We start from the raw sequence: 25,009 nt of genomic DNA on the forward strand, positions 1-25,009 counted from the left end.
TTATCAGTGGACTTAACTTTTATTGAGGGGGAAAAAAAAGGTTTACACATAGCTGTAGGTTTTTCCATCCATACTTCCAAAAGTTCAAAAAGGACTGGAAACAAAACTTGCTCCATCATTATTTCAATACCAAAAAATTGGCCATTTTTTCTTTCATGAACAGCAAATTATATAACTAATTGCTATGTTCAATAAATATTTTTCTCTTGCACCAATTAAGAGGAAATATTCAATGAAGTACCACAAAGACCCCAGGAATTTAACAATTTCAATTTCAACTGTTATCCACTGTGTAGCAATCCAGAAACTTTTTTCTATAAAACACACAGCCTTAATTTTGAGTGTACAAGGACCTATTCTCCCAGTCAGTCAAATACCAAACTCTGATCTAGCTCAAATAGTCTACTTTCAAAGCAACTACTTGACAAAAAAAAATTTAAAAATCCTCTGGTTCATGACTATCTAAGCAAATTTATCATTACAGAAAAGACTCAAAGTCATTACTTGTTTATCAAAGTAATAGGTAAACATTTTAACAGAAAGATTAACAAGTTACTTGGAAATGCAGGTTTATGTTAAAGTATCCGAGTGTGTATACTACATATGACATGCAAGCTTTAAAAATATCAATGCTCTCTTCTGATTAGTCAGGAGTCCAACTGTTTTAGAAATAAAATAGGAATGACTTCCAAAATGTATCAGCACTTTGGGGTTTTCTATTTTTTTGCTCAAGATGTTTTACTACACAAAAACTACAACAATTACAATATTTAAGAGTATTACAATAAGAAGGGGTGGAAAATAGGAATACTTCAACTGAAAATATGTATATTCTAAATGAACCAAAGACTTGTGAAAGAGCTGGAAGGAGGACAAGAAAGGGAAGATGGAAGGGAAAGCAGTAGGGAAGCTAAAGATCTGAACTTTGTATTTAAAAATCAAGTCCTCAACTGTAACTCTTCTGATCTTCAGTAGCGCCCTGGAAAAAACAAAAGATGACAAATTACTAATCACACAATCATAAACTAACTGTACACATTTTCTCAACTTAACTGTGTCCAGCTTTTTTTGCTTTCACATTCAGAATTCCAATTGATCAATTCATGTAACAACATTTATGTCAGCCAGATCCTGTTTATTCACTTGTATTTACTTACTTGGACTATAGGAACGGGATCTTGATCGCGATCGGTATCGACTATAATAGGGCGATGGTGATCGTCTCCTTTAAAGGAAATTAAAAAAGAAACCAAACAACATCCATTATGAAAGGAGCCTTATTCACATCACTTCTACAGAACAGAACCACTTCCTTAGCACTGAAAGACTTGGCCTGCATGAATGATTTCTGCTTTATTTGGCTGTGGCTTATGGTCATTTAATAAATGCTTTTATATTTCTCTATTTGATGTGTTTAAACTCTAAGATATTCCCAGACAAAGAATTTAATAAACTCTCACTAGCCTTACAAACACATAAAGTGCTTTTCCAGATGCCTACAATTCTTGTTGAACAACATTCTCTGAAACCAGATAACTTTCAAAACAGCAAGATGGTTATGAAATGTCAAGCATTAAAAATCCCATCTACAAATAATCCCTTTTTAAACAGCAGTGTGTATCAGCTGTCCCTGGTTCTATATACAGCATAGAAAAATTAGTTCCCTTTTTATCTGTCCACTTGATTCCTGGGATACATGGTCTACACCTCCTTAACACAGCAAAATTAACCCCTTGCCCAACAGAAAAACCAAATTACATAAACACTGAAGATTCTGACTACTTCAGTCCCATAAAACCTAAGGGAATGAGGCTCTAACACATAACAGACGTATGCAGAATATTGCTACGAACTGAGTATGTTTTGTCATCTGACTTTCCAACAAATCCACTGTTACAGAAATGAAATAAAGATAGGGTACCTGTATCTGTAGTCATATTCTTCATATCTGTCATATCCTCTGTCATACCCCCTATCATAGTATGAGTCCCGGCGACGACCTGCTCCACCGCCACCACCTCCTCCACTGCTATTAGGGGAAAAGAAAAAACAAAAACAAAACCCCCTTCATATATCTAGTCTTCATCTTGAGTTAATTATTAGATAAATAAATATAAATTATTTAAAATATTTTTAAGTGGTCTTGTAGTAAATCAGACACTTAAGACTGTATCACAAAAATATACAGACAAAGTAGTTACATAAAAACACGTTCAAAATCTCCCAGAAAAACGAGGGATTTGATGTTAATTCCCATCAAAATCAAAGGCAAAGGGGCACCTTAGTATTTCAGCAGGCTAAGGATACATTAATTGATCATGCTGGATATTATTTTTTATTAACAGGTCCTTCAATATTTCTACAAATCAAGATACAATAAACAACAGTAGGATTTAAGAGGTGTAGGTTAGTAATTTCTTGAAACAGAATCTAGCATTCAGTTTAAATCCACCGAACTCACTGTGTTGGCCTGCCCATGTAGATGCCTGGGGTGGGTGTATGCGCTCTTTTGGTGATTGAATAATCCACTCGAATCCTTCTGCCATCCAGCTCCATTCCATTTGCATGCTCCATTGCCTGCAGGAGAGACAAGGAACAGGGATGTGACATCTGCAACCTACTGGTAACTATGGAAGACTATGCACAAACACATTATTTTCCACCAGAAAAACAAGCCCGGAACTGGTCTTGTTTAGACTGGTTACTAGTGCCCCACTGTGGCGACTGGCTCATCTCTTGTCCCCATGCCTGTGTGCCGGTGGTGTCACAGGGCTGCACTGGGGGGCCGAACTAATGCGACTCTCAATCCTGTTTAAGGGAGCACAGGCTAACCACTAACACAGCCACTCTCACTAGACTTTATCTTCTACCCATCTGAAAGGCAAACTGAAAGTCAAACCAGCTTTTTTCTGAAAACTGCATCTTTCCCAGCGCCGTCTCTGCCCCAGAGGGGACGGGCGGATTCAAAAGCTGTGCAAAACAGTGGCTTCCTGTAGGGTGCATATGGCCGGATTACTGCTCGTCGGCTGCCATTTCATGCTCTCCCAGCCTCCTGCCATCTCCCTTACAAGGACCTACTTCAGCAGAGCTTAGTAAAATGGCGGGTTCAGCCTACATGGATACCTAATTACAACCTTCCTCCCCACTCCCTCTCACAATAGCAGCTCGTTTAAGTGATACACACAAGGCTCCGCGCTCAGATGCCCGTGCCTTCAGAGCTGCCCGCAGCCCCTGCACGCACTCGCTGGGTGTTCCAGCCCCAGCTCCTCCACTCTGAGAATCAATACAATGGCCTTTCACAAACTCAAACCATCAAAGTAAGTTATTCAAAGGAGCACAGTGAACTTTTGAGACTTACATTCATGCAAAAATAACCTAAAAACCCAAACCCCAACAAATCCACAACAATTAATTTTAAAAGCTAATGATGGACTTGAAATGATTTTTTTTAAATTTGCTTTTTGAATTTTAATAGCTTTTGTTATCTGCTCCCTGAAAAACCAATACACACCACTTACTTCTCAACACTAAGCACAGCACTTAGTCCAATACATATTATTTCAATTTTTCATGTCTGGAGAAGAGACGCTGTTACAATCTTGAGTTAAAGAACATAACCACTTTGCTATTTTTTTATCTACAAAAAACAAGACACAACCTCAAAACATGAAGGTGGCTCTAAACAGACAACTTTTTTCTTCTTTTTAATAATAAAGCATTTATTCAAAAATCTCAACTCTAACAAGAGCCTCACTGAACTTACATACAAATTGTAAAGGAGATACAGAAACCTGATATCCATATGATTTAACTGCTGTGTCCAAACTGGAGGTGACTGATGATCACTGATGTATTTATTGAGAGTTAGTATTTTAGTAATGCTGTTTGTGTCCATACTATATCGCCACCTAGTGATTTGTGTTCCTGTACAAAACTAACTACATTTAGCCAACTGCAAGGCACAGCAAAGAGCATTTCAAGTCTTTCAATATACACTCAGGTATATTTTGTGACTAAAACACATTCCTCAGCTTTAGTCTTCTAGCCTTAACACTTTTTTTTCCCCACAAGGATGATATAAATGAAAATAAATCTGTGTGTGCATCCTAGGAAAGTATGTGTGCACAAGCCTAACAATGAAGGCTGCAAATATCTGGCTGAAAAATTACCTCTGTGATGAAACACATCTTTCTGGAAATGCAGTAAGTTAAATTCTAAGAAATTTTCTGCAGCATGGCATTTTCAAGTCCAGTCAACAACTTTCAGAATAATAAGCTTAGCTGACAAGAAGCCACCTCAAATACAGAACATCTGGCGTGTTTGTCTTATTCAGTTAAGCCAACAAACACCTCTTCCAGAGGAAGATTTCTTTGACAGAGGGAGCAGTATAGAGAAGACCAGCATACCAGCAAGAGAAATGAAGAATTAATTTTGAGAGCTGGCTGTTTTAGAAATACCAGGAAATGTGTTACATTTCAGTGTATAAAAATCATGGTTACCAGACTGCACAGAACTCCTGACACCCTAGTCATAATATCTAATGTCCTACCAAATATTAAAACATTTTCCTTTTACAGCTGTTAGCAATAATTGCCAACTAAAAAATTTAAAATAGAGAAAATCTTTAATAGATAGACAAAAACAATAAAGCCTCATAGTTCTGACTGCATCCCCAAACAGGAAGGCCAAAACCTACAATTAATAGTATAGATCACTCATATTCAGTAATTAGCCACTGGAAATTGCTTCTAAAGAGAAGATTCTCTGCACCACTCTTAACTGCACACCTCTGGGTCTCTGAAGTGAAGTACTTATGCTGGCATTATTAGGTAAGGACTGCTGCAAGATGACAAAAAGCCCTCTCTGAAAACCTGAGTTCATGTAACTGATACAACAGTATTTATTTTGTATGAAGGCTGTAAAAATATGCAAGTGATCCTAATCACTGCCGCTTCTGTGCTTTATTGAAAGTTAAAGTAGTTTACAAGAAAGTTTTGGGGTTTCACAAAATTTTCTTACTGCATGTCATATTCAAAACAAATTTCACTTTCCTTTTCTTGATGGTTTTAGGTGTGCATGATAGCCATGTTAAGAATATTTCAGTGTCAAAGAGAAAAAATTACAGATTATCTCTAAAAACGCCAGATTCTCAAATACTGTTCAATAAATTCTCAAATACTGTTTAAGATGATGAAATGAAACTTTAAAAAGAAAAAAATCAAATAATATTGGATTTTAAGACACACAATACCCTCTTAGGAGTCTTTAAACAGTCAACAATCTATTTTTATTACAACCTAGATTATTTTCCAAATATCTGAATGTTGTTACAAGACTTGCATGGCTTTTGCAAGAGGACAGTAAGCAAGAACACAGCATTCCTAAAAACATATAATAATAATTCTAGTTGCAAATTCTATGGAAAACTTGATTTTTGTAGGCTAGAATACACACCTACATGTTTGCAGTCAGAGCACAGAACTAGGATTGGGAATGGCATAGGTTCAATTTTGGATCACATTTTTAAAGTTTTGGAGTTTTAAACCTTCAGCAGACTATCCATAAGAAGAAAACTGATTATCTATAAGGTGTTAATTTCACCAAATGGGCAGTTCCTGAACTACAGTATCATCTCCAGTGGCTCAAAAAAGTCAGAAAGCAATAAATTTAAGAAATATTTCAAGTTCATTTGATATTTAATGCAATATGTACTGTTTTCTATATGTATGACCAATTAGGTAGATAGAGTAAAACAAGTTTGGAAACACAACTTCTAATTAAATGCGCAAACTTACATGGGTGGCTGATATTAGTTAACCAAGAATTCACTAAAAAAATTAAGATAACTATTTCAATAACTTTCAATCACTACAAAGTTAAGAACATACAGACTGAATATGCTTAAATAGCCAAACACAAGCAGTTTATATTGTGACTTATTTTGAAAATATGTTCTCACAACTTAAAAATAACCTCCCAAAGTACTGCCTTTTCTTTTCCTCACTGTAGTTTTGGGGGTTTCTTTGATTGTTTTTTACTCGAAGTTCTTGTCTATTGCATTTAATGACACTGAAAAAAACATCATCTCCACTCCATCACAGGTACAGCAAGGGACGAAACACACAATGGATTAGATTCCCCCCTCCAGTAACTGATTACTCATTTACTTCTGGATTTACTGAGAACAACTGAAAAAAAAAATCTGATGGAATTAACAAAGAAACTTATCTTTTTACACTTGCTGCAGTCTGCCAAGTTCAATTCAAGTATCCATTTCACTTTCAAACAACATTCAATTTACATTCTCTAGTTTGAGATTTCAATGACAACTTTTAAACATATACAATTATGAGCTTCAGCATTGATGGATTCAATGTATTATTTTTAAAGCATACTGTAGAGCTTCACAGTCAAGAAACACAGGATTTTAGAGAACCAGAATGAAGAACTGGATGTTCCTACAAGTATTAGCAACTTCATGGTATTTCAGAGTCTCCAGAAGTCTGTAACTTGTAATTCCAAACATCTGAGACCTTCTAGTGCTCTTTTCTGGTATATCAAGGGTTGTTTTTGATACCATGAACAATACTTAAACCATTTCTTCAACAAGCCATGGGAGTTTTGTTCAATAACATTGGTTCTAAGCTAGTCTGCTTGCACCACACATTTTATGTTTTTCAAGTTGAACTGATAAACTCCATTATTATTCTGGTTTTTGGCAACTGAATGATGTTACTGGTTTGTGTTGATTGTTAATGAACAGCACTTCAGAAAATGGTTCTGAAAAGATGCTCAAAACTTTTTGAAGAACATCTAACTAGCATTAGAAAATTCCATATTGCCAACAGCTGCTGTAGCTGATGCTTCTTAGATGAGTTCCTCCTACAGACAGTACATTCATAGTAGCCTCAGTTTAAACAACTAAGACTTCACAGTCTGAGCTACTGAAAAGCTGGTTTAGCAGCATATGACATCCCTGGTAACTGTAGTAAGAACCACGTCCCTAGAACAGCCAGCACTTTTCACTCATGATTTTCTCAACTTACTGTTAAGTAAAACCCTGACACAATCAATTCCTCCTCCATCAACCTAATTTTTTTCTCATCCTAGTACACAGAAGTTAGTAATCCTCTTAAACACAGAAGGAAAGTCCTTATGTGATGGGCAGATGAATATCCTCTATAATTTCATGAAAACATTGCAAAACAATATTGCAACACTGAAGACTATGTAAGAGAGTGTGAGAAACAAGTCTTGAACAGATGTTTACAGATATTGCCCTTTGCATGGTGCACACACAAAGGACTTGCACATTCTGAGGACTTGGAAAAGGGTGGCCAAGACAAGACACTGCACCACCTAAGGCAAAAAAGCAATACTAAATATTTTTAAAAAACCAACAACTTCTTGAAATAAAATAACTTTACAATAAATTAAACCCTCTATATCCCCTTTCTAAAAACAGGCACATAATGACAGAAGCTTTTCAAACAGGCTTTGAACAAGCTGACAGACAAGAACATTGGCACAGCAAATCCTCAGGTTCCCATACAATCATTAGACACTCATCAGTTGTTTCCTAGACATCCATCAGTCCTTGACATTTACTGTCTGCTATCACACTTTGAACTGAAGACAGTGTCCACAGCATCTTCAATATGGATCAAAACCTAAGAATCCAGTCGAGTGTTATTTTGCAAACACTATGCAATAAAAGACATCTGATGGAAAAGGAACCTTCTGTCTGATCATGAAGTTTCATCTTAACCTTGGCAGGGTTTCAAAGAGAATAGAACATATTCTACAAGAAATCTCCTGGACTGGACACATGCTTTGAAAACTTCTTTCTCAGTCCTGTTGTAGTGGAATGTCTGAAGCTACTGTGATGCTTTGGCAGCTTCTCTGTGTAGTAGTTATCAAAAGCGAAGCTTCTGTTCCTCTTTATAATCAAGATGCTCATGAACAGCTAACAACAAGGCTGCTATGGTGTCATAATCTGAAATTTTAGAACAGTTAAAGTAAAAATACACTTTAAAACTGCCCCTTCTGTATTTTTAGAACACTGAGAAGTATCACCTTTAAGAAATGCTATTTTACATTGTCTTTGGAGTTCCAATACATCGATCTAGTTCACAACTTAAAATGTCTTTACCACCATATGGCCACTGCACAACTTGGTTTCAGAATCACGACTCACAGCAACACTTTAACTAGTTCAATAACTGATCCAGTTTGTAAAAGTGGTAGGATGACAAAGATCCTGAGGGATTTTTAGCTGCACGAGAATCCATGCACAACTGACAGTAATTAATCTTTAAATTATGAAAGCTTAAACATACCTACTCACAATTAATTTGATGTAAATTTTTAGTATTACCTGTATTTCAGAGCAGGTCTGCTGAGAAGCTTCCCTATGCTAGCCTTCCTGAAGGGCAATAGTAGAGACTATGAAAAATCCAACTTTTTCTCTAGAGTTCTGCTCTCATTTAATCCATCTATCTTTATATGGGGTTGTAATTTAGTTCAATATATCATCTCTTTATTTAGATGTTTTGGATGTTGAAGGTTTGGGATTCTGGTTATGGTTTTTGGTTGGTTGGAGTTTTAAAAATTATTATTATTTTTAAGAGGAGTTAGTTATTCAGAACAGAAGTAATTCAAGTGTTTACCTTTAGTCTGAAAAGTTGAGTATGCATATCTTCCAAACACAGAATGCTACATTTCTTTCAGTGTTCTTCTACAGGGACTGTTGCAAAATTTCACACCTACAGCTGTCTAGCTATATGTCTGTATATACCTACTTTATATATCTCCCCTTTTTCTACACCAGCTGCCACTTACTGTCATCTTCAAATTTGTCCTCAAGGTTAATGAAATAAGTCAAACAAGTTTTGCTTCTGTCCTTTTTGCCAAAATATTTCAGTTATTTAAATTCCAGGTGTTGGGAGAGTTTGCATCCTTTCCCCCTTTTCAGGCACCAATCCGTTGGAGAAAAGAAAAATGGGTTTAATTACATTCCAAATTATTTTGGTTCCTGCTTAAGGCCCTAATCTTTACTTCTGTATTTCTGAATGGAAGTAACATCTCTTTTTGCTTTCCTTTGCATTCCAGTTTCATAGCATCTGCCAAAACAGCTTTATGCTAAACAAATTACTTCATGCTATTTACATGGAACATTTTAAGAAATGCATGGTATCACGCATGACCATTGCCCGTGGCAACCAGGGGAAAAAACCTACCTCTAAGGACATATGAAGCTTTTTTAAAAAAAAAGAAAAAAAAAAAGAAAAAAAGCTGTACCAGCAGACAAGACTGGTACATGGATGTGCCAAGGAATACTGTGCAAGTATTTCAGATGCAAAATAGCCACTTTTTCAAAATCCCAACAAATTCAGTGTGCAAAGAAATACAAGTCTAGAAGTGAGAACAGAGCAGGCCATCAAAGACAGATAGATATACAGCTATCCATCCCATTAATCTCTCGACCAACCTCTCCAACTGAGACTGCAGGAGAATACAGAAGGGACACTAAAGGAAGGTTTGTGTCCTTTTACTTACCTCTGTAACTTGCAACAAGCACACACATACACATCCAAGACTACTCTTCCCATAAACTGATTCCGGATCATACCAGAAGTCAAACACAAGAACTTAGTTCAATCAAGCAATCCAAGTTTTTTTTCATTTAATTATCATCAAGTAGCAGCAGCATTCTTATTTTTCAGCTCCTGATAGGTTCCAGAGCTGTCATTCTCCCTGCCTTCAAGACTAAATGATCTATAAAGAGAGGAGTCGTATTTAGTATCTCCTTATAAATAAAACCTGGCAAATGCACACAGAATCAAACAGCACATCTGCCCAAACCTATTAATCCATGAACAAGATGAAGTCTGTCCCAAAGAAAGAGATGCACACAACGCAGACCTTAAGTAGTTTTCAGAGAGTGTCTTTACTTTTAATAGCAACTTTATCTACGAATTTCAGTAAAGGTGGTAAAGTTCACGGTATCATTATAGGGACAAAAAAACTACTGCTTAATGTAAATTGTGGTGGATCATAACACAGGCTGCTGTTCATATTCTTTGATTCTTTCCTTACAGATCTATTATACTAACAACTCTGTGTGGCTATTAACAGCTACCTGTTAAACAACAAGGAAAGCAACTGGCCAAGGCACAAATCAAGACAAACCCCACTGTTTTTCAAATGTACAATAACATGCCTAAAAGGAGAAAATACACAAGGAATCACCAGAATTTTCATTCAGAAAACAACTTAAAGTTTTAACTTCCAAAATGTCTCAAAAATACTTGGGATATAGAAGCCTTAAAGATTTATTTGCATTTTGAAGTAACAGACTAAAATCAAAGTCCAGAGCTCATTGGTGATTTAATATGACATTTAGGATATTTAAGATATTGAGCATAAGCTTATGCTCAATATCTGCCCATGTACCTGAACTCAAATGCTTGATTTGTTTAGAACTGCCACATTGCTTGAACAAAAGATTTAAAATTAATCTCAGTGTGAGAATGTGCTAGTGAATACACACTCAAAAGCTTGTTGTCTTTTTTTACAGACAGTTAATGAAGATAATGCATAAAGAGCACACCTGAAAAAAGTAGCAAAGCATGCATTTACCTCTTTAGAGTCATCAATTCTCTCAAAATAAACAAAAGCAAATCCTCTTGACCGTCCAGTCCGCTGATCATAAACCACATTGACACCAGTGAGAGGTCCGTACCGGGAGAAGACTTCACGTAAATCTCTCTCAGTAGTGTACAAACTGAGACCAAACACTCCAAGACAGGTATTGGGATCTGGATTAGCCTGGTAACAAAAATGTTCAACTCAATTAGTTTTATTAAACCCATTAAGCTTTTTCTACCTTGCACATCTAAAGATTGCATGGATCTCCAATAAACAATTAGTTTTCATTTCTAAAAAAATTATTAAAATTTGAATATTCTTATATCAAAAATTATCAATTATAAAAAATTTAATCTGAAGAAAACTAAACAGGTAATACACAGTTTAACACATTAACAGTTATCATTCTAATAGTAAGATTGTTTCAAAAAGCAACTACTTTCAATGGTTTTAATTTTAGAAAAAAGACCAAGACAAGTTTCCCATGTTGGGAAAAAACAGTTGATAAAAATTATCATTCTGATATACAGAAAAGCTACAGAACAAGAGGAACCCATGTTACTAGTATTTCATATTTAAACTACCAAGGGGCAGACACCACACACAAATCCGTGTTGCAGACAGGTCAGCCAGCCTGAACTGCCACCTTCAGCCCTCTTGCATGTGCACAGGCACTGTGAGTGCACACTGCCTCCAGCTGCCCACACTGCATGGGAGCACTTGAGCTCCTAAGCACAGGCAACTGAACTATCATCTAGCTCCTACTGACACTTCCTCCACCTCAGCATTTCCTATCCAATATACTGAAAGTCAATATTTACACTTGTAAGTTAATCTTTCCACTTGTAAACGGGATGAAAGGCACCTGATTCTTTCATCTAGAGAGCGACAAGTGTTGAAGGCCAGTTCTGTGAAACTGTAATCCAACAGCATGCATATTTCTTTAGCACAAAACTTCACTCTCGATCATGATGTGGGATACTTAAAAAAATTCACTTCATCTAGACAAAGTCAAATATGTAATAGTACAAGGTACAAGTTGTCTTTTAGGTTCAAAATTTCTTTACATGCCAGAGAATTTGTATCTAATGCCAAATCCTCTGTAAGATTATTTTGGTCAAAACGTTTTTCATGTTTTTCAGTTAGGTGTCTGGCACCTGTACTACCAGATGCAGCAATTTAAAACACCAGCAACAAGCACAGAGATTTATTGTTTCTGCCAAAATAACAACTAGAAGCTGACACAACTGAAAGTTGTATTTCAGTTTCAGTAAGTCATCTATGAATTATAATTTATGCCTCAGTGCCTGCTTTTCAGCCTGATTCAAAGACTGAAAAGGTTTAGATCTTCTGTCATATTTTTTTCAGCACATTTGCTCAGGAACCTATTGCGAAAATAAGATGCCTGCACTATTCATATATTTGAAATTCCTTTCTTTCCATTTGTCAAAGTTCAAACTTCTGTTTTAAGACATGAATATTCTGCAACTCCACACTATAGCTAAAGAGCACAAGACTTGGCAGTTTGTAACTCAAAAGTTTGAACTATACACATCAAGATTTGTATTTTTTACTCCATATTTCAATGGCACTGGCAACTATACTAATTTTATTACTAAAATCCTCTAAGTATAATAAAATCTGTCATTTAAATAATTGTTCAGGTAAATTCCTCCCCACATCCATACCTGTTGCATGTTTTTAACATCCCTCTTACACTTAAACCCCATGAATTCTTCCAAGGCAAGAGACTACTGAGATCAGTCTGCAGACCCTAAGTGCCAAGTGACAACTGCATCACCACTGGAAGGCCTAAAATGATTGTGATGACTAAAGGGCAACTTCTGTATTAGGTTTTTGTACTGCCTCCCATCAACCCAGTATGCAAGCTCTCTCTACAACAAAAGAAGTGGCAAAATTGCTTTCCAATTCTCAACCCCAACCACTCTGCTGTTACAAAGAAGGACACAAGGAGAAATCTCGGAATGACAGGATTAGTATTTTAGATTTTTGTTGGTGTAGCTATACTTCCTCCTGCTCATAACAGAGACACCTCTCATCTATATTTTGAAAGACTTACTGCACCTCCTTTCCACAAATGTAAATTTTTCTAGTCTACTATAAAGATTTACTTATTACCTAATAACACAAGGCTTTACTTCAAGGTAAATCAAATGAAACAATCAGAAGCCTAAAATCACAAGCAATCTCCAACATATGCTCTATAAGCAAATAAACACTTGGGAATTTCCTTCTATGGATCCCTATGTCAATCTTATCAATACTTTCAGGTTGCCAGCATACACAGATGTGGTCTCATTTTTGTAAAGGTTATATACTTTTTTAACAACAACAAAAAAAATCAGAACAGCTTAACTTCTAGAGCTGACTGAAGCCAAATGTCACCATACCTGCACATACTGACTTGCAGTAGAATGTTTTTCAATTAAATTCTACAACTTCCCTGCCAGTTAGTTGCAGGTCCAGGGAGTAAGCGTTCAACTGTAAGGACAGAGATTGCACCACACATAACCCCCACTCCCACCCAATCCCTGTATCCTCCAGTGACAAACCAGCAGGTCAAACTCAGCCTGCAGTAACCTGGGCTACCCTGATACAAGGAGCAATTGTTGTGTCGATACTCAGCCTTTCTGAACATGACATACTCTGCTGCCAGTGTGCCTTCTCCTGTTGGACATTGGCGAGTGACTGCGGCTCCTGCGCCGACGGTACTCTGGCGTGTACGATCTGCTTCGAGAGCGTCGCCTATGGGAATGAGAATGGGATCTGGAACGGGTGTAACGTCTGTGCGAATGTCTTCTGGACCTGGATCTTCGACAAACAGAGAGCCTCCAGTCAGGGCAAATGTGTATGGCCATCATTTGTTGAACTCTAAACAGTACATCTTCTAGAGAAAAATCTTTTCTTAGATGGTGTCTACAATATTAAACCCATTAAGCTTTTTCTACCTTGCATACCTAAAGATTGCATGGATCTCTAATAACCTGCTCGGTAGCACCATTTTTAACTCTTTGAGGGTACTTCTGACATACACTGAGGATTATATTCACAACAGCTTTCAGCAACTTCAGAGTTTTAACTTACATCAGCTTGGCTGTAACAACTGCACAGTGGCACAGAAACTAGATATGCCACACTATAAAGTACTATTTTGACTGAAAAATTGAAATATCTGGCAGGACTACAGTGCTGCAATATCTACAAGTAAAGTTTGTCTAGGCATGAAAATTACTCCAGACCAAAAAAAAAGCAAACATCTGCTCTAATCCTCAAACACTTCTTTGCAAATGCCTTGCTGATAATAAGCTGTTTAAAAAAACAGGTAGGTAATCACCTAGCTAAACACTGCAAGAAACTGTAACATGAGTTGAACTTCGGCAATTCAGAGCACAGCAACTCTTTCAGTTGCTCTGGTATAAAGTGTATAGATGGAGAAGATGTATTACTGATCTCTCCCAAGAACTGGGAAGGAGATACAACGTTAAGACTATTCCTCTTTCCCCTCTAGTGCTACAAATGCTGTTTTCTGTTTTCTCTCGTGGTTGGTAAAAGAAAGATTCAGTAGCTTTCCCCATTTTCATCAATATGTTGCTAAAAGGGAATAGAGAAGATAGGTAACATAAACCAGGTAATAGTTATGGCATATTTAGAGAAAAAAGCCTAAGACATTTCTCTTCTGATCCATGCAAGCTCCATCAGACCTGAAAGTTATAAAGCTTTACCTCCACACATCCATACTTGGGGTAGAGAAGGACAGAAAAGACATGTGCAGCATTGAAAAATTAATTTAAATCTTAAAACTCTCATAAATTAAGACCGCACCCAATGTAAGACATAGTTTTTGATTATTTTTTTAAAGCCTCCAATGAAATAATGTCCAGAACATTCACAAACACTGTTTTCCAGTAGTTCCAACAGTGAGACAGCTTACTCTTTTTATGTAACCCTGATGCCTTTGCACCAGGTTGCACTTGACTTTTTTTACTTCCCCCCTAAAGGAAAGGTCCACACAAGAATTCCCCCATAAACAATTTCAGGAGAAGGAAGCAGCTTCACAAAATTGAAATGCAATCCATTTTCTATCTTCTGGAAGAGAGAAACCTACACATTTCAGCTGTGATTTCTACATTGCTACTTTTAATTATAGTATTTTCTCTATTTGTACCCATGAAATCATTTCCCAACTTTGTCCACCTGTATGAGCACAAACAGGCAAATTAACATATCCCTGTTAATACGTCCCAAAAAATTTGTAATTTCTACAACAGGGGAAAAGAAACTTCACCAACCTACCAAAACAACAGCAGTAACACTGAGCTGACATGAATAACTTTCTGAACTTACCTTGATTTTGATCTTGACCTAGAGTGCGACTCAGAGTGTTTGGAAGCCCTCGATGGACTGCGAGATCCTGACCTGCTCTCTGATTTTACACGAGCAGGACTCCCAGCTGGAGATTTTGACTGGGAGCGAGACTCCTAACAAAAAAGACAGTATTAAAAATGGTATTGGTTGTGTAAATGCCTAACTCCTAACATTTAAAGTACAGTAATTCTATTATATTGATTGCTCCTGAAAAACAAATGGTTAGGCAATACCCTCCAAAACAAATTTCGTTTTGCTAACCCACTGTTAATATTGTATGCTTGCCTCAAATAGGTCCCTGCTTGAACCAGATCACCAATTCTCTATTAACTAAGTAATCATGCAAATTCATCTACAACTTGATCATACAGACACTGGAACATAAACCATACATTTACTTAACCTAGGACCCATTCATTCTTCCAGATTCTTTTAATTCTACTTCACTCTTGCTTTCTACTTTTCTTCATTCTTCATTGAGTTTTTCATTTTTCATACTTCGTGTATTCTTCCCCAATTCAAACAATTCATTATAGCCTTAAAAAAATATTCAAGTGCTTCTATCTGACCAATCTTCTGTTCAATTTTTTCCCCCATTCAATTTTAATTTTCTGATCTTTAATACTTTTCATTAGCCTTCTTTTATCTTGATTTATCTTCCACATTCTTGGAAAAAACTCTTCAATTTCTTCACGAACATTAACCTTAATGGAAAAAGAACATTTAGTATATTTAAGCACGTGGGGATTATAAAACTCTGCTGGAGTTCAGATGTTATCTACCAAATTGAAAAGCCAGCAGGTAAAGTGCAAGAAACTATTTTATAAAACAACTTTTTAAAAAAATTATCTTTAAAACTGTATAAGTGTCTATGTTCTAACAATAAGCTTACTGAGTTCTCAGTGTTTTACTGCATTTGCAAAGCTACCCTCCTCCCCTCTGAGATTTTTTTGTAAGATACATAGATACACTAAAAACTAATTAGCACAAATATATTGAAGCGTTGATATCAGTGATCCCCCCCCTAAAATAATAACTATGTGCTTCTCAATATTAAATATCCCAAATTTTACTCCTACAGATTACTAAGACATTCAATTCAACAGAATGGCCAAAGATTTCCAGTCAAAACCTATCTATGCACATACTTACTCACAAAACACATGCATATAGGTATAAGCAACATAAATTATTATTCTTGCTACTTTTTCTTCCTCATTGTTATCCTGTTTTCCTTATATAATCCATATAAACTAAGATGTAGAACCATATAGTTAAAGCAATCCAACAGAAGTAAAAACAGGAGGGGTTTTTTTCTTGCATGGTAAGGCACACAAGAGAAAAACTAGGAAAACAAGCAAACAAAGAGCAGGTTAGGATTTCCTTACATTTTATAGTGTACAGCATTTCTAGGGAGCTTAGCTATAGAAACCCCTACAGAACAGTATGCTATATACATTTGTAACTTCACAAAACACTTAATGAAAAATGCATACCAAGTTCCCCTCCCACAGGTGTCACATTTCAGGTTTATTTGCACGATTTCTCCGTCTGACTGTCTTCATAATTTTTTCTCTTTCTTACTCTACCCATGTCCACATTTGCAGTTTCTTTTGTAGTTAAAATTCTTCACTACCTTGGGCTGGGGTTCTTTTTCAAAGATGCTGTCTTCATATTTCCAGACAGTAAATTCACCAGAAATAGAACCTGAGAAGCTCCTTACTAACAATTATTGCAGCCACACTACCATTCCCCTTTACCTCAATAAAAAGGACAAAGGACACATGGAGAATGTCACCTACTAGGATGACAGGCATTGCCAAACTTTAATAATGAAGGCCAAATTCAAAGCTTGGCTGTGAACGGCGGCCCATACAAGCCTTATGAGGATAGCTATGTACTGAGCTAACTACAGGACTTCACTGAAATAAGTTATGTACATGCCTGTAAATATTACCAAATTCGGTGGCTTGACATTTGGAATTCACTGTTTGCAATAAACAAAAATTTCTCTTATAACCACTAGCATTACTTTTTTATCACCTCGCCTCTTTGTACTCTTCAATGTCTGACAGCCTCTTAAATTCTTCTCTTTATAACTCATCACTTGCAACAACTGCCAATTTCTCTGGGAACTATTTGTATTTCTCTCCCTAGTAAAAAATGATCAGTAATAAAGAAACACATTCAAAGTTACATCAGATTTTAAAAAACATCCTTGAATATAAAAGACAAAGAATTCACCCTCCTCAGACACTCCTTCTTCATAAGGATACTGCATTGTCCATACTTTTTACATCTGAAAGATCAATTCTTGAACAAGAACTCTGGAAACTTGAACAAAAATACAACCCCCACCCCATCCCCATATCCTGCACAATCTACAAGTGTTGGGAGGTGCCAAAAGTACCATGGACACAATTGCTCAAGTCAGCTTAGTGTTCTTAGCTGTTCAACTGAAGCATCTTACAATACCACCCATAGAGTCTTTAATAATATCAGCTATGACACCAACTCTATATAAAGTTGACAAAAGCAAATATTACATACTTCCAAATTAACCTATCTGAAATTATCTGTTTTAGTCCCTTATGGGTTATATTCACAAATACACAACTTGAAAACTGCAGTGACAGAGGGGACCATGTAAATTCTCAGAGATTCTGACCTTCCTCAACCAAGTAACTGTGGATATAAGCTGCAGCTGAAGAGAGATTACCTGAGAGCAGTTGTACACTGTCACTGGGAAGCAATTACATCTCATCTTCTAATGCAACATAGTTCACCTAGTTACAATTCCTACAATGCTTCTAAAGGAGACTAAGAGAATCACAATAACTTGCAAAAGTTTAAGGACTTAAGGATGATGCTGAGAAAGTTCCTAGTAATATTTATATCAGCAAAACTACAGGCAGGGATTAAGGGATTCAGAGCTTCAAGGAATCACCAAGAGAGATTTTAGAGAATTTTTCTTCTCTACTTACCACTATAATCAAACAATTAGCAAGCTGTATATTAGTCTACACCACAGACCAACCCAATTATTCTTCATGAACCACTTATATCCATTCTGCAATACGTATGACAAAAGTACTCAACACTCTTAGTATGTCATCTTTAACATAAGAAAGCAGACAACTCTATTACCCCAATGCACTGAAATACCTCAATTTTGTACCAGCCTTAAAGCAACCTATGCATTCTCATCTTAGCTCTGTTATTACCACAGAAACTAAATATTGTGTAGGAGAGAAAAGACTAAAGTTGCACTTTGGATCGTCAGCACCACTTTCTCATCTTTCTGTCCTAAAGACCCTTAGTCATTCAAGGGCCACAGATGAGACTCAGTGTAAACTCAGCTCCTCATCCCACCACCTTCCTACAGACAGTACCTATCTTAAAGCCTTGGGCTTCCTTATGCAGCTGTCCAGTCACTACTTTCACCCTTGCAAACTTGTAGGCAGATAATTCACTATCCCCATGTCAAACTATCTAAGTTTGCTGCCACTAGAGTCTGCAGGAAAAGAAACAGAACTTCATAATACTCTTCAGATCAGACTTCTCTTTCAAAATAAACCCTGCATCTGCCACTAACACTTTTCCAGGAAACACCTCTCCCCAAAACACCAAAAACCCACCCACACAAAAAACCCCAAACACCCTCCCCCCTGCCAAAAGTAATTACAAAAAACTGAACTCAGTTGTAAGACTGTGCTTCTTCAGAGTAAGATGTAGTGGTTTCCTCAAATACACACCAGGAAATGGGACTAATGATTCACCAAGAATTGGAACTCGGAGCCAAAATTGTAGACAAACACAAAAATAAAAAAAATTTGCAGATTCATTTACTGATTCCCTGGATTAAATGCTTCTAGCTGTGCATTTTAAGAGAGTACTGAGGAGTATTTTTAATCCTTGTTATCTTCCTTCATTCCCAGGAAGTAAGAAACCAAAGTGATGTCTCCTCCACCCCCACTACTCCATGATCACATAAACCCCAACACTGAGCAACTACCAACAACTTCAGATGATCCATCTGAGCCGGGCATCAGTCAGTCCATGTATTTCATCCATACTGATAAAACTGCTTAACTGATCAAAAAGTTCTATCTACCACTTAAATTCCTTGCATCTTTCAAAAGAAATCCCACTTTCCAATGTCATTACTGTTTTAAAAGCATTTAAACACTTCTATACAGAGGAGAACTGCAGAAGTCTTGAAGAAGTATTCTTTCCATTTTCCACCCATCAAAAGAAGGTATGATAAAGAACACGGGGGGGGGGGGGGTGGGGTGGTGCCACAACAAACAAAACAAACAAGTGACCAACCAACCAACCCCTTTATCAAACCAACCAACCAAAACAATCTCATGTTCTTTCACACTACTCTTCTGTCCTGAACTTGTCATTCCTTACTCTAACTCTCACCTTACAATTTCAGAGTATGATGAAAGGCTATTAAAATTTAGAGTGAGATGCTAACTAAAAATAATGACATAAGTTTAAACTAAGCTTTCTATAGCAAAGCATGGGAAAAAAACCCCAAAATATTAAATCCCACAGAAATTTCAGGTGAAATTCAATTGACCTGGAGTGAAAAGAAAAGGATAGGACAAGTGGTCGAGCAATACCATTTCCAAAAATCTTGTTAAAAACTCCTGCCCAAACTAAAAAAAAAAAAAAATGAAGTCAAACTCTATTAAAAGGGGACAGAAAAATCTAAGCAGTCAAAAAAGAAACATGAGTTTAGCAGCAGCCCACATTCACCAGATAAAAGTGTTAAGCTAGTGACATCCCATTTATGAGGACAAGATTATATTTTGGCAGGAATCTACCAACCTTCTTTGAAACTCAAAAGAGAAGTTAAATCCTTTTTGTTTCATACTGTGATCTGTCACTATACTAAAAAAAAAATGGATCCCTTAATTAGCTAATCTTCTATGACTATGACAATAGTACACATAATAAGCTTCTGTATAAAAAGCATCTTTTAAGTTGCTACCTAGAAGACATGGAAATTTTAAGTTACTAACATAAGCAAACTTTATGTATTTCTCAATGATCCCACTTATGAAAAGAAAGAAAAGGCTTCAGCAATAAACTTTTTGAAATTACAAGCTCATCTTCTCACTGAGGCTTGAAAGTCACCTCTTCAGGGAGGGTTCTGTAGTCATTCCTCTACCAGACACGGAAGACAGCAAAAAAAACATGTTCAAAAGGAGCGGTTTTCCCAGCTGGCAAGGTCCAGAACAATGCAAAATGTATGAAGCTTGATTAAAACAATAGAAATGAAAAATCAGGCTTGCAGAAGAAAAGCCTCACACACACTGTCATTAGCCGCTGCAGGGTGATCACAGCACTCTCCAAGGGAATGCAGAAGGCCTGAGCACCAGCAGTCCATTGTGCTCGTGTTTGAAAAGGTGTGGGAAGCAACATTCCTTCCTTTCCACACAGGTGGCAGGCTGCCACTGCAGGAGAGGTGTAATACAAGAGCTAAGCAAGCCCTTGGGACTTTTTTTGCCAAAGAAATAATCTCAAAGTTGATCAGTTCGGTAATTCCGTAGGTATCTAGGTATTTTGCATCCAAACTTCACGAAGCAAACACATGGCACTCTCCCAGCTGAACTAACCCAAAAGCCACTTGTGTACCTGTGAAATCCGCACCCTCCCTTCAACAGGATGGGCCACGTGCAAACTCCTGCATTTCTTGAAGTGGTTTATTACATTACACTATTTATTCCACTGTAAGACCCTGCACACAGCAGGACCATTAGAAGGAAGCCAATCAATACAGAGTTGTAAAATGGAATTTTACCTTTGTGGTGATAAAAAGTTTTGCCTATGTAGACAAACAACACATTAATACTGGAGAAAACTACTAAACGGTTAAGATTACAGAAATTAAATGTTACCAGAAGCTCAACAGAAAAAAACTGATCAAAGTTTCAAGTGGAGCTACTCAAGTGCAGGTTTGTTCAGACTCCCTTCTGTTCATTGCTCTGGGAAACATCTAAAGTTGCACCACGGATTGAACACCAAATAAACAATAGCCTAATAAAAAAATAACAAAAAATATGAAAGGAAGTAAGAGTTGCCTGCCATCTGACAGAAATAAAAGATAAAAAAACCTCATTTGTCTAATCTGCTCACAAAAAACATTCAATGGTGATAAAATACTTTGATGTTTCCAAAGCCAAGTCACTGGATAAGAAACACAATTTAAAATATTTTATTATTCTTAATGTCCATAAACTTAGCTCTAGCACATCCACTGTATTTTTAATTCCTCTGTAAATTTCTTCCTATTAAATCACCTTGCTTGAGGAGGAGGCTTTCTTCTGTTCAACCAGGCACAGTCTTAATACAGAACTTGCTTGAAACAAAGTTGAACTTGCTTGAAACAAGTTGAAACAAAATGACAGAAAACCAGAGCAGATGTTGATTATTCTGAGCATATTTGATAAACATGTGCTTTAAAAAAAAAAGTCAATAAAGGAGTCAGTTCAAGAAGGAAAAGCTCTACAATGATTTCACACACAATACTTTAGAAATGGAAGTTTTAAAGAGTGCAAACTAAGCAATTTAATTGAAAGTTATTTCCATCATTATTAATAGCCTATTCAGATAAGTTAATATGATTTTAAAATCATAAATTAGAGGCAAAGCACATACAGTATCTTACTGTTGATAAAATTAGCATTTAAAACAATTCTGCTGATACTCAACTTTCACTGAAGTGCTTTTGGGACAACATGCATTTACACAGATGAAATATAAAAGACCTTAAACTAAACTTAGAACACCCTTCCTCTCTCGGCATTCAGTTTTTAAAAACACATCACACTAATTAGCACTTAAACTGACAGGGGGTGGAAGAATTGAAAGGGTACTCAGAATTCTTATTCGTGCCAAATTCCATGAAAACAGGTTCTTTACAAACTTCCTTCCAGTTTCTGCAGTTCTCTCTCTCAATGAAAACTTCTGCTTTCCTCTCAGTGCCCAGTGCCTGGATGTAGCAAACTGAAGCACCAGGACATTCAGTGTCTGACAGTCCTGTCTAACTGGGAATAGAAGACTAAACACTACAGCCTCAAAGTTCTAGCTGCTTAACTTTATGCCTGTGAGCACTTCCAATGGAAATAAAAAATAAAGCATTACTCTGAAATAGAATTCCTTATTTCAAGAATGTTAGTACCATCACAACAAAGCAGTATTACTGAAGAAAAAAAAAACAACCAGAAAGGCTTACAAATGTTCTTCAGTAGAACCACAAAACTCCCGACTACAAATCAATCAAGTACCTGCCATTATGCTCAGGCATGCCTTATTGATTGAGAATTTTCAGTGTAGGGAGCAAAAACAAACGAAGTTTTCCAAATGAACACTCAACATAGCAGTTCTTTCCAACAGGTAAATTTTCCACCACAAAAAAAAAAAAAAAAACAACTGATAAGCAGAAGTCACAGAAACTGCTACTGTAGGACTTTTCAGACTTCATGCTCTCTCAAAACATTTTACTTCTACATCTGGGAGGAGGTGGTGTGCAGAAATGCTGAAAGTCCAGAGCTATAACAGCTTTGTAACAAAAGCAACAGACCCATCAAAGAGCCCAATACCGATGTTCTGACAACTAACCTAACTCAATTTCTTTCCTTACAATAACCCACACTGGGAATACAGACAAGAAAATAATCCTTAAAGATACAAATCTTGACTGTAAAATGGGAGATTACTGTCATCTTAAAAAAAGAAAAAAACAACCAAGCACGCTCACTGCTCAAGTTTCTGAAACTTAGCTGTTTCCCCTTCAAAGATCTGTTTATTTACCCCAATACTGCTTAGCTACCCAGCCACCTTTTGTCCAAGCAATCAACACAAGGCAAGGTTTTGTTTACCTCACGCGAGGAAGCAGCAGCAGTTATTGCATAGCTAGGTAAAGAACTTGCAGTCTATAGATTGTTTTTTAATCACCACAAAAATGGCAACAATAGCAATACAAAAATAATTTGTGGAAGGTAATGCCGTTTTTCCAAGATTTTATTGCTTGTTTCCCCAGACAGTAGCTATGTATGTAACTGCAAGGCTGCTGTCACTGGATCATCAGAGTCACCAAGGGGATGCTCAGGTGTTCTTCTAAAAAAATCTCTTAAAAGAACAAACAAAAGAAAACCTCTGCAAAATTAAAAAAAAAAAAAAAGTAAATTGTGATGGAGGAGCACACATTTTGTTCCTGCTTCAAGCAGCTTCTAATCCCTGCTTGCCTTGATCATCACTAAAAAAAAACCCCAAAAGCAATAAAAATGGAAGGGACCTGTCACACGTGTACGTGAAAACCCGCAGCCATCAGAGGGAAGACACAGGCCTAACGAGGTTACAAAGCCACAGCAGCTCGCTGGAAGCCTTCAGCTGCACGATCGATGACTTTCGATGGTTTAATAACGACGGCCGGAGCTCCCCAGTGGCGGAGGGGGCCCGGCCCGAGGCAGCTCCCAGCCAGGAGACACCGCTCCCCTCGCACAAAAGGACGCGCGCGGCTCCCTCCTCTTTCGGGCGGGAGGAGGCCCCGGCGGCCCGGCCGGGGAGCGGGAACGGGCAGGACAGCGACCTCCGGGCCCGGCGGCAAGCAGGCGGCTCCGGACCGCGGGAAGGGAGCAGAGCAACGGGGAGGAACCCCGGGGCTCCAGCAGCGCTGTCTGCACAGGCTCAGCCTGCGCTGGCTGGGCAGGGGCCGGCCCGCAGCACCGGGAGCCGGCGCCCTCAGCCCGCCGGGGCGATGGGAGCAGGGACCGTGTGAGGAGAGACGCGGGCAGCGGAGAGGGACGCGGGTCGTCACCCACGGCCCAGGCAAGCCTCGGGCGCCCGAAGGAGCCATTTTAGAGCCAAGATGCGCTGCCCCCACCCCCGCTAGGCCCGAGGACGCCGAGTGCCGCCACCCACCGCCTCCGGGTCCGATCCCCCCCGCGACACGGCCCGCGCAGGGGAGGCCACTCACCCTCCCCTCGAAGTTGTTCTCCTCCACGTCGCTCATGTCGGCAGAGTCCTGGCAAGGGGCTGGGGCGAAAGGGGGACGCTAGTCCCGATTAGCAACAACACCCACGGCCGCTGTTACCGCCACCGTTACCGCTATTGCCGCTATTACGGGCACTACCACCACAACCACCTCCCGCCCGCGCCTCCCGCACCGCCGCAAAATGGCGCCGCCGCGGCCGCTCCGTCTGCGCCCGGCACCGCGCTCGGGGCGGGGCCGCGCCCGCCCCTCACAAAGGAGGCGACGAGCGCTGCGGGGAGACCCGCCGCGCATGCGAGTTCCGCCGGCGCGGGAGCGTGCGCGCTGCCCCGCGGCCCCGCCCCGGCCCGCCAGGTAAGCGGGTGTTGCTGCCGAAATGTGGAATTTGTAAACAAATGTTCTTAAGAAAGGATGTTCTTTGATGTCTGATATTCGTGAGCTTTCAGGCCTAATGAGTAAGAAGGGAGATTTAATCCCTGAAACAGGCAGCTGTCAAGCAAACGGTGAGTGATGTGCCGGCGTTAGAAGGACAAATTAGCTGTCGGTAGAATTGCCTTGTCAAGGTTCAGGGCTGGATATGTTTCAGTGATATCCGACCTCAGGGGAGGCTAACTAAGCCTGGAAAGAAGGAGTTACCACTGATAGTGGACACAAAGAACGCAGAATTCACGGGCCGCAAGAACATGCGGCAGAACTCCCGAGATAAGGAAGAAACTGCTCAAGAGAACTTGGCGACTGTGCGGAAGCAGCCGCGACTGGCTAGAACGTAATTCCGGCAGGGGGAGATGTGTGACCGACTCACGGACCACCGACTCAAGGGAAGAGAAGCACTGAGCATGCGGGCTCATTAGCATGAGAAGCGATAGATTAATTAACCAACGGAAGATAGACTACTAATTAGTAAGAGAAGGAGGGAACTTGTAGTCGATGAACATTAGCGCTTTTGTTGCTAAAATGTTTGGTATG

General features: G+C 38.4%; 1 protein-coding gene across 6 annotated transcripts; it reads right to left on the minus strand.

Moving 5' to 3' along the window:
* TRA2A (transformer 2 alpha homolog) lies at positions 1 to 24,260 on the minus strand. 6 transcript variants are annotated; one of them, XM_058821340.1, is made up of 10 exons: positions 24,029 to 24,197; positions 22,932 to 23,208; positions 15,429 to 15,740; positions 15,016 to 15,149; positions 13,317 to 13,482; positions 10,642 to 10,830; positions 2,462 to 2,577; positions 1,922 to 2,029; positions 1,158 to 1,225; positions 1 to 979 (listed from the first exon to the last, which is right to left on the minus strand). In XM_058821340.1, the coding sequence occupies exons 5-10, from the start codon at positions 13,347 to 13,349 to the stop codon at positions 969 to 971; spliced, it is 525 nt and encodes a 174-aa protein (XP_058677323.1). In that variant the 5' UTR covers positions 13,350 to 13,482; positions 15,016 to 15,149; positions 15,429 to 15,740; positions 22,932 to 23,208; positions 24,029 to 24,197; the 3' UTR covers positions 1 to 968. The 6 variants fall into 6 exon arrangements, with proteins under 6 accessions (XP_058677323.1, XP_058677318.1, XP_058677331.1 ...); XM_058821335.1 differs by lacking the exon at positions 22,932 to 23,208 and having other exon boundaries at positions 24,029 to 24,204; XM_058821348.1 differs by lacking the exons at positions 22,932 to 23,208; positions 24,029 to 24,197 and adding an exon at positions 16,533 to 18,645.
* Between the last annotated feature and the right edge of the window lie 749 nt (positions 24,261 to 25,009).

Source organism: Ammospiza caudacuta, chromosome 1 (assembly GCF_027887145.1).
Source record: "Ammospiza caudacuta isolate bAmmCau1 chromosome 1, bAmmCau1.pri, whole genome shotgun sequence".
In the NCBI taxonomy this organism is placed as follows: Eukaryota; Metazoa; Chordata; class Aves; order Passeriformes; family Passerellidae; genus Ammospiza; species Ammospiza caudacuta.

What these genes read in the sequence shown, in the direction of transcription:
- TRA2A (XM_058821318.1), bottom strand. Translation starts at nt 24,064, where the DNA reads ATGAGCGACGTGGAGGAGAACAACTTCGAGGGGAGG. An exon ending in GAAGGCACACTGGCAGCAGA is followed by an intron (nt 10,831 to 13,316) that starts GTATGTCATGTT and finishes TTTTGTTACCAG; the next exon opens with GCTAATCCAGATCCCAATAC. An exon ending in TACATGGGCAGGCCAACACA is followed by an intron (nt 2,030 to 2,461) that starts GTGAGTTCGGTG and finishes TTCCCCTAATAG; the next exon opens with CAGTGGAGGAGGTGGTGGCG.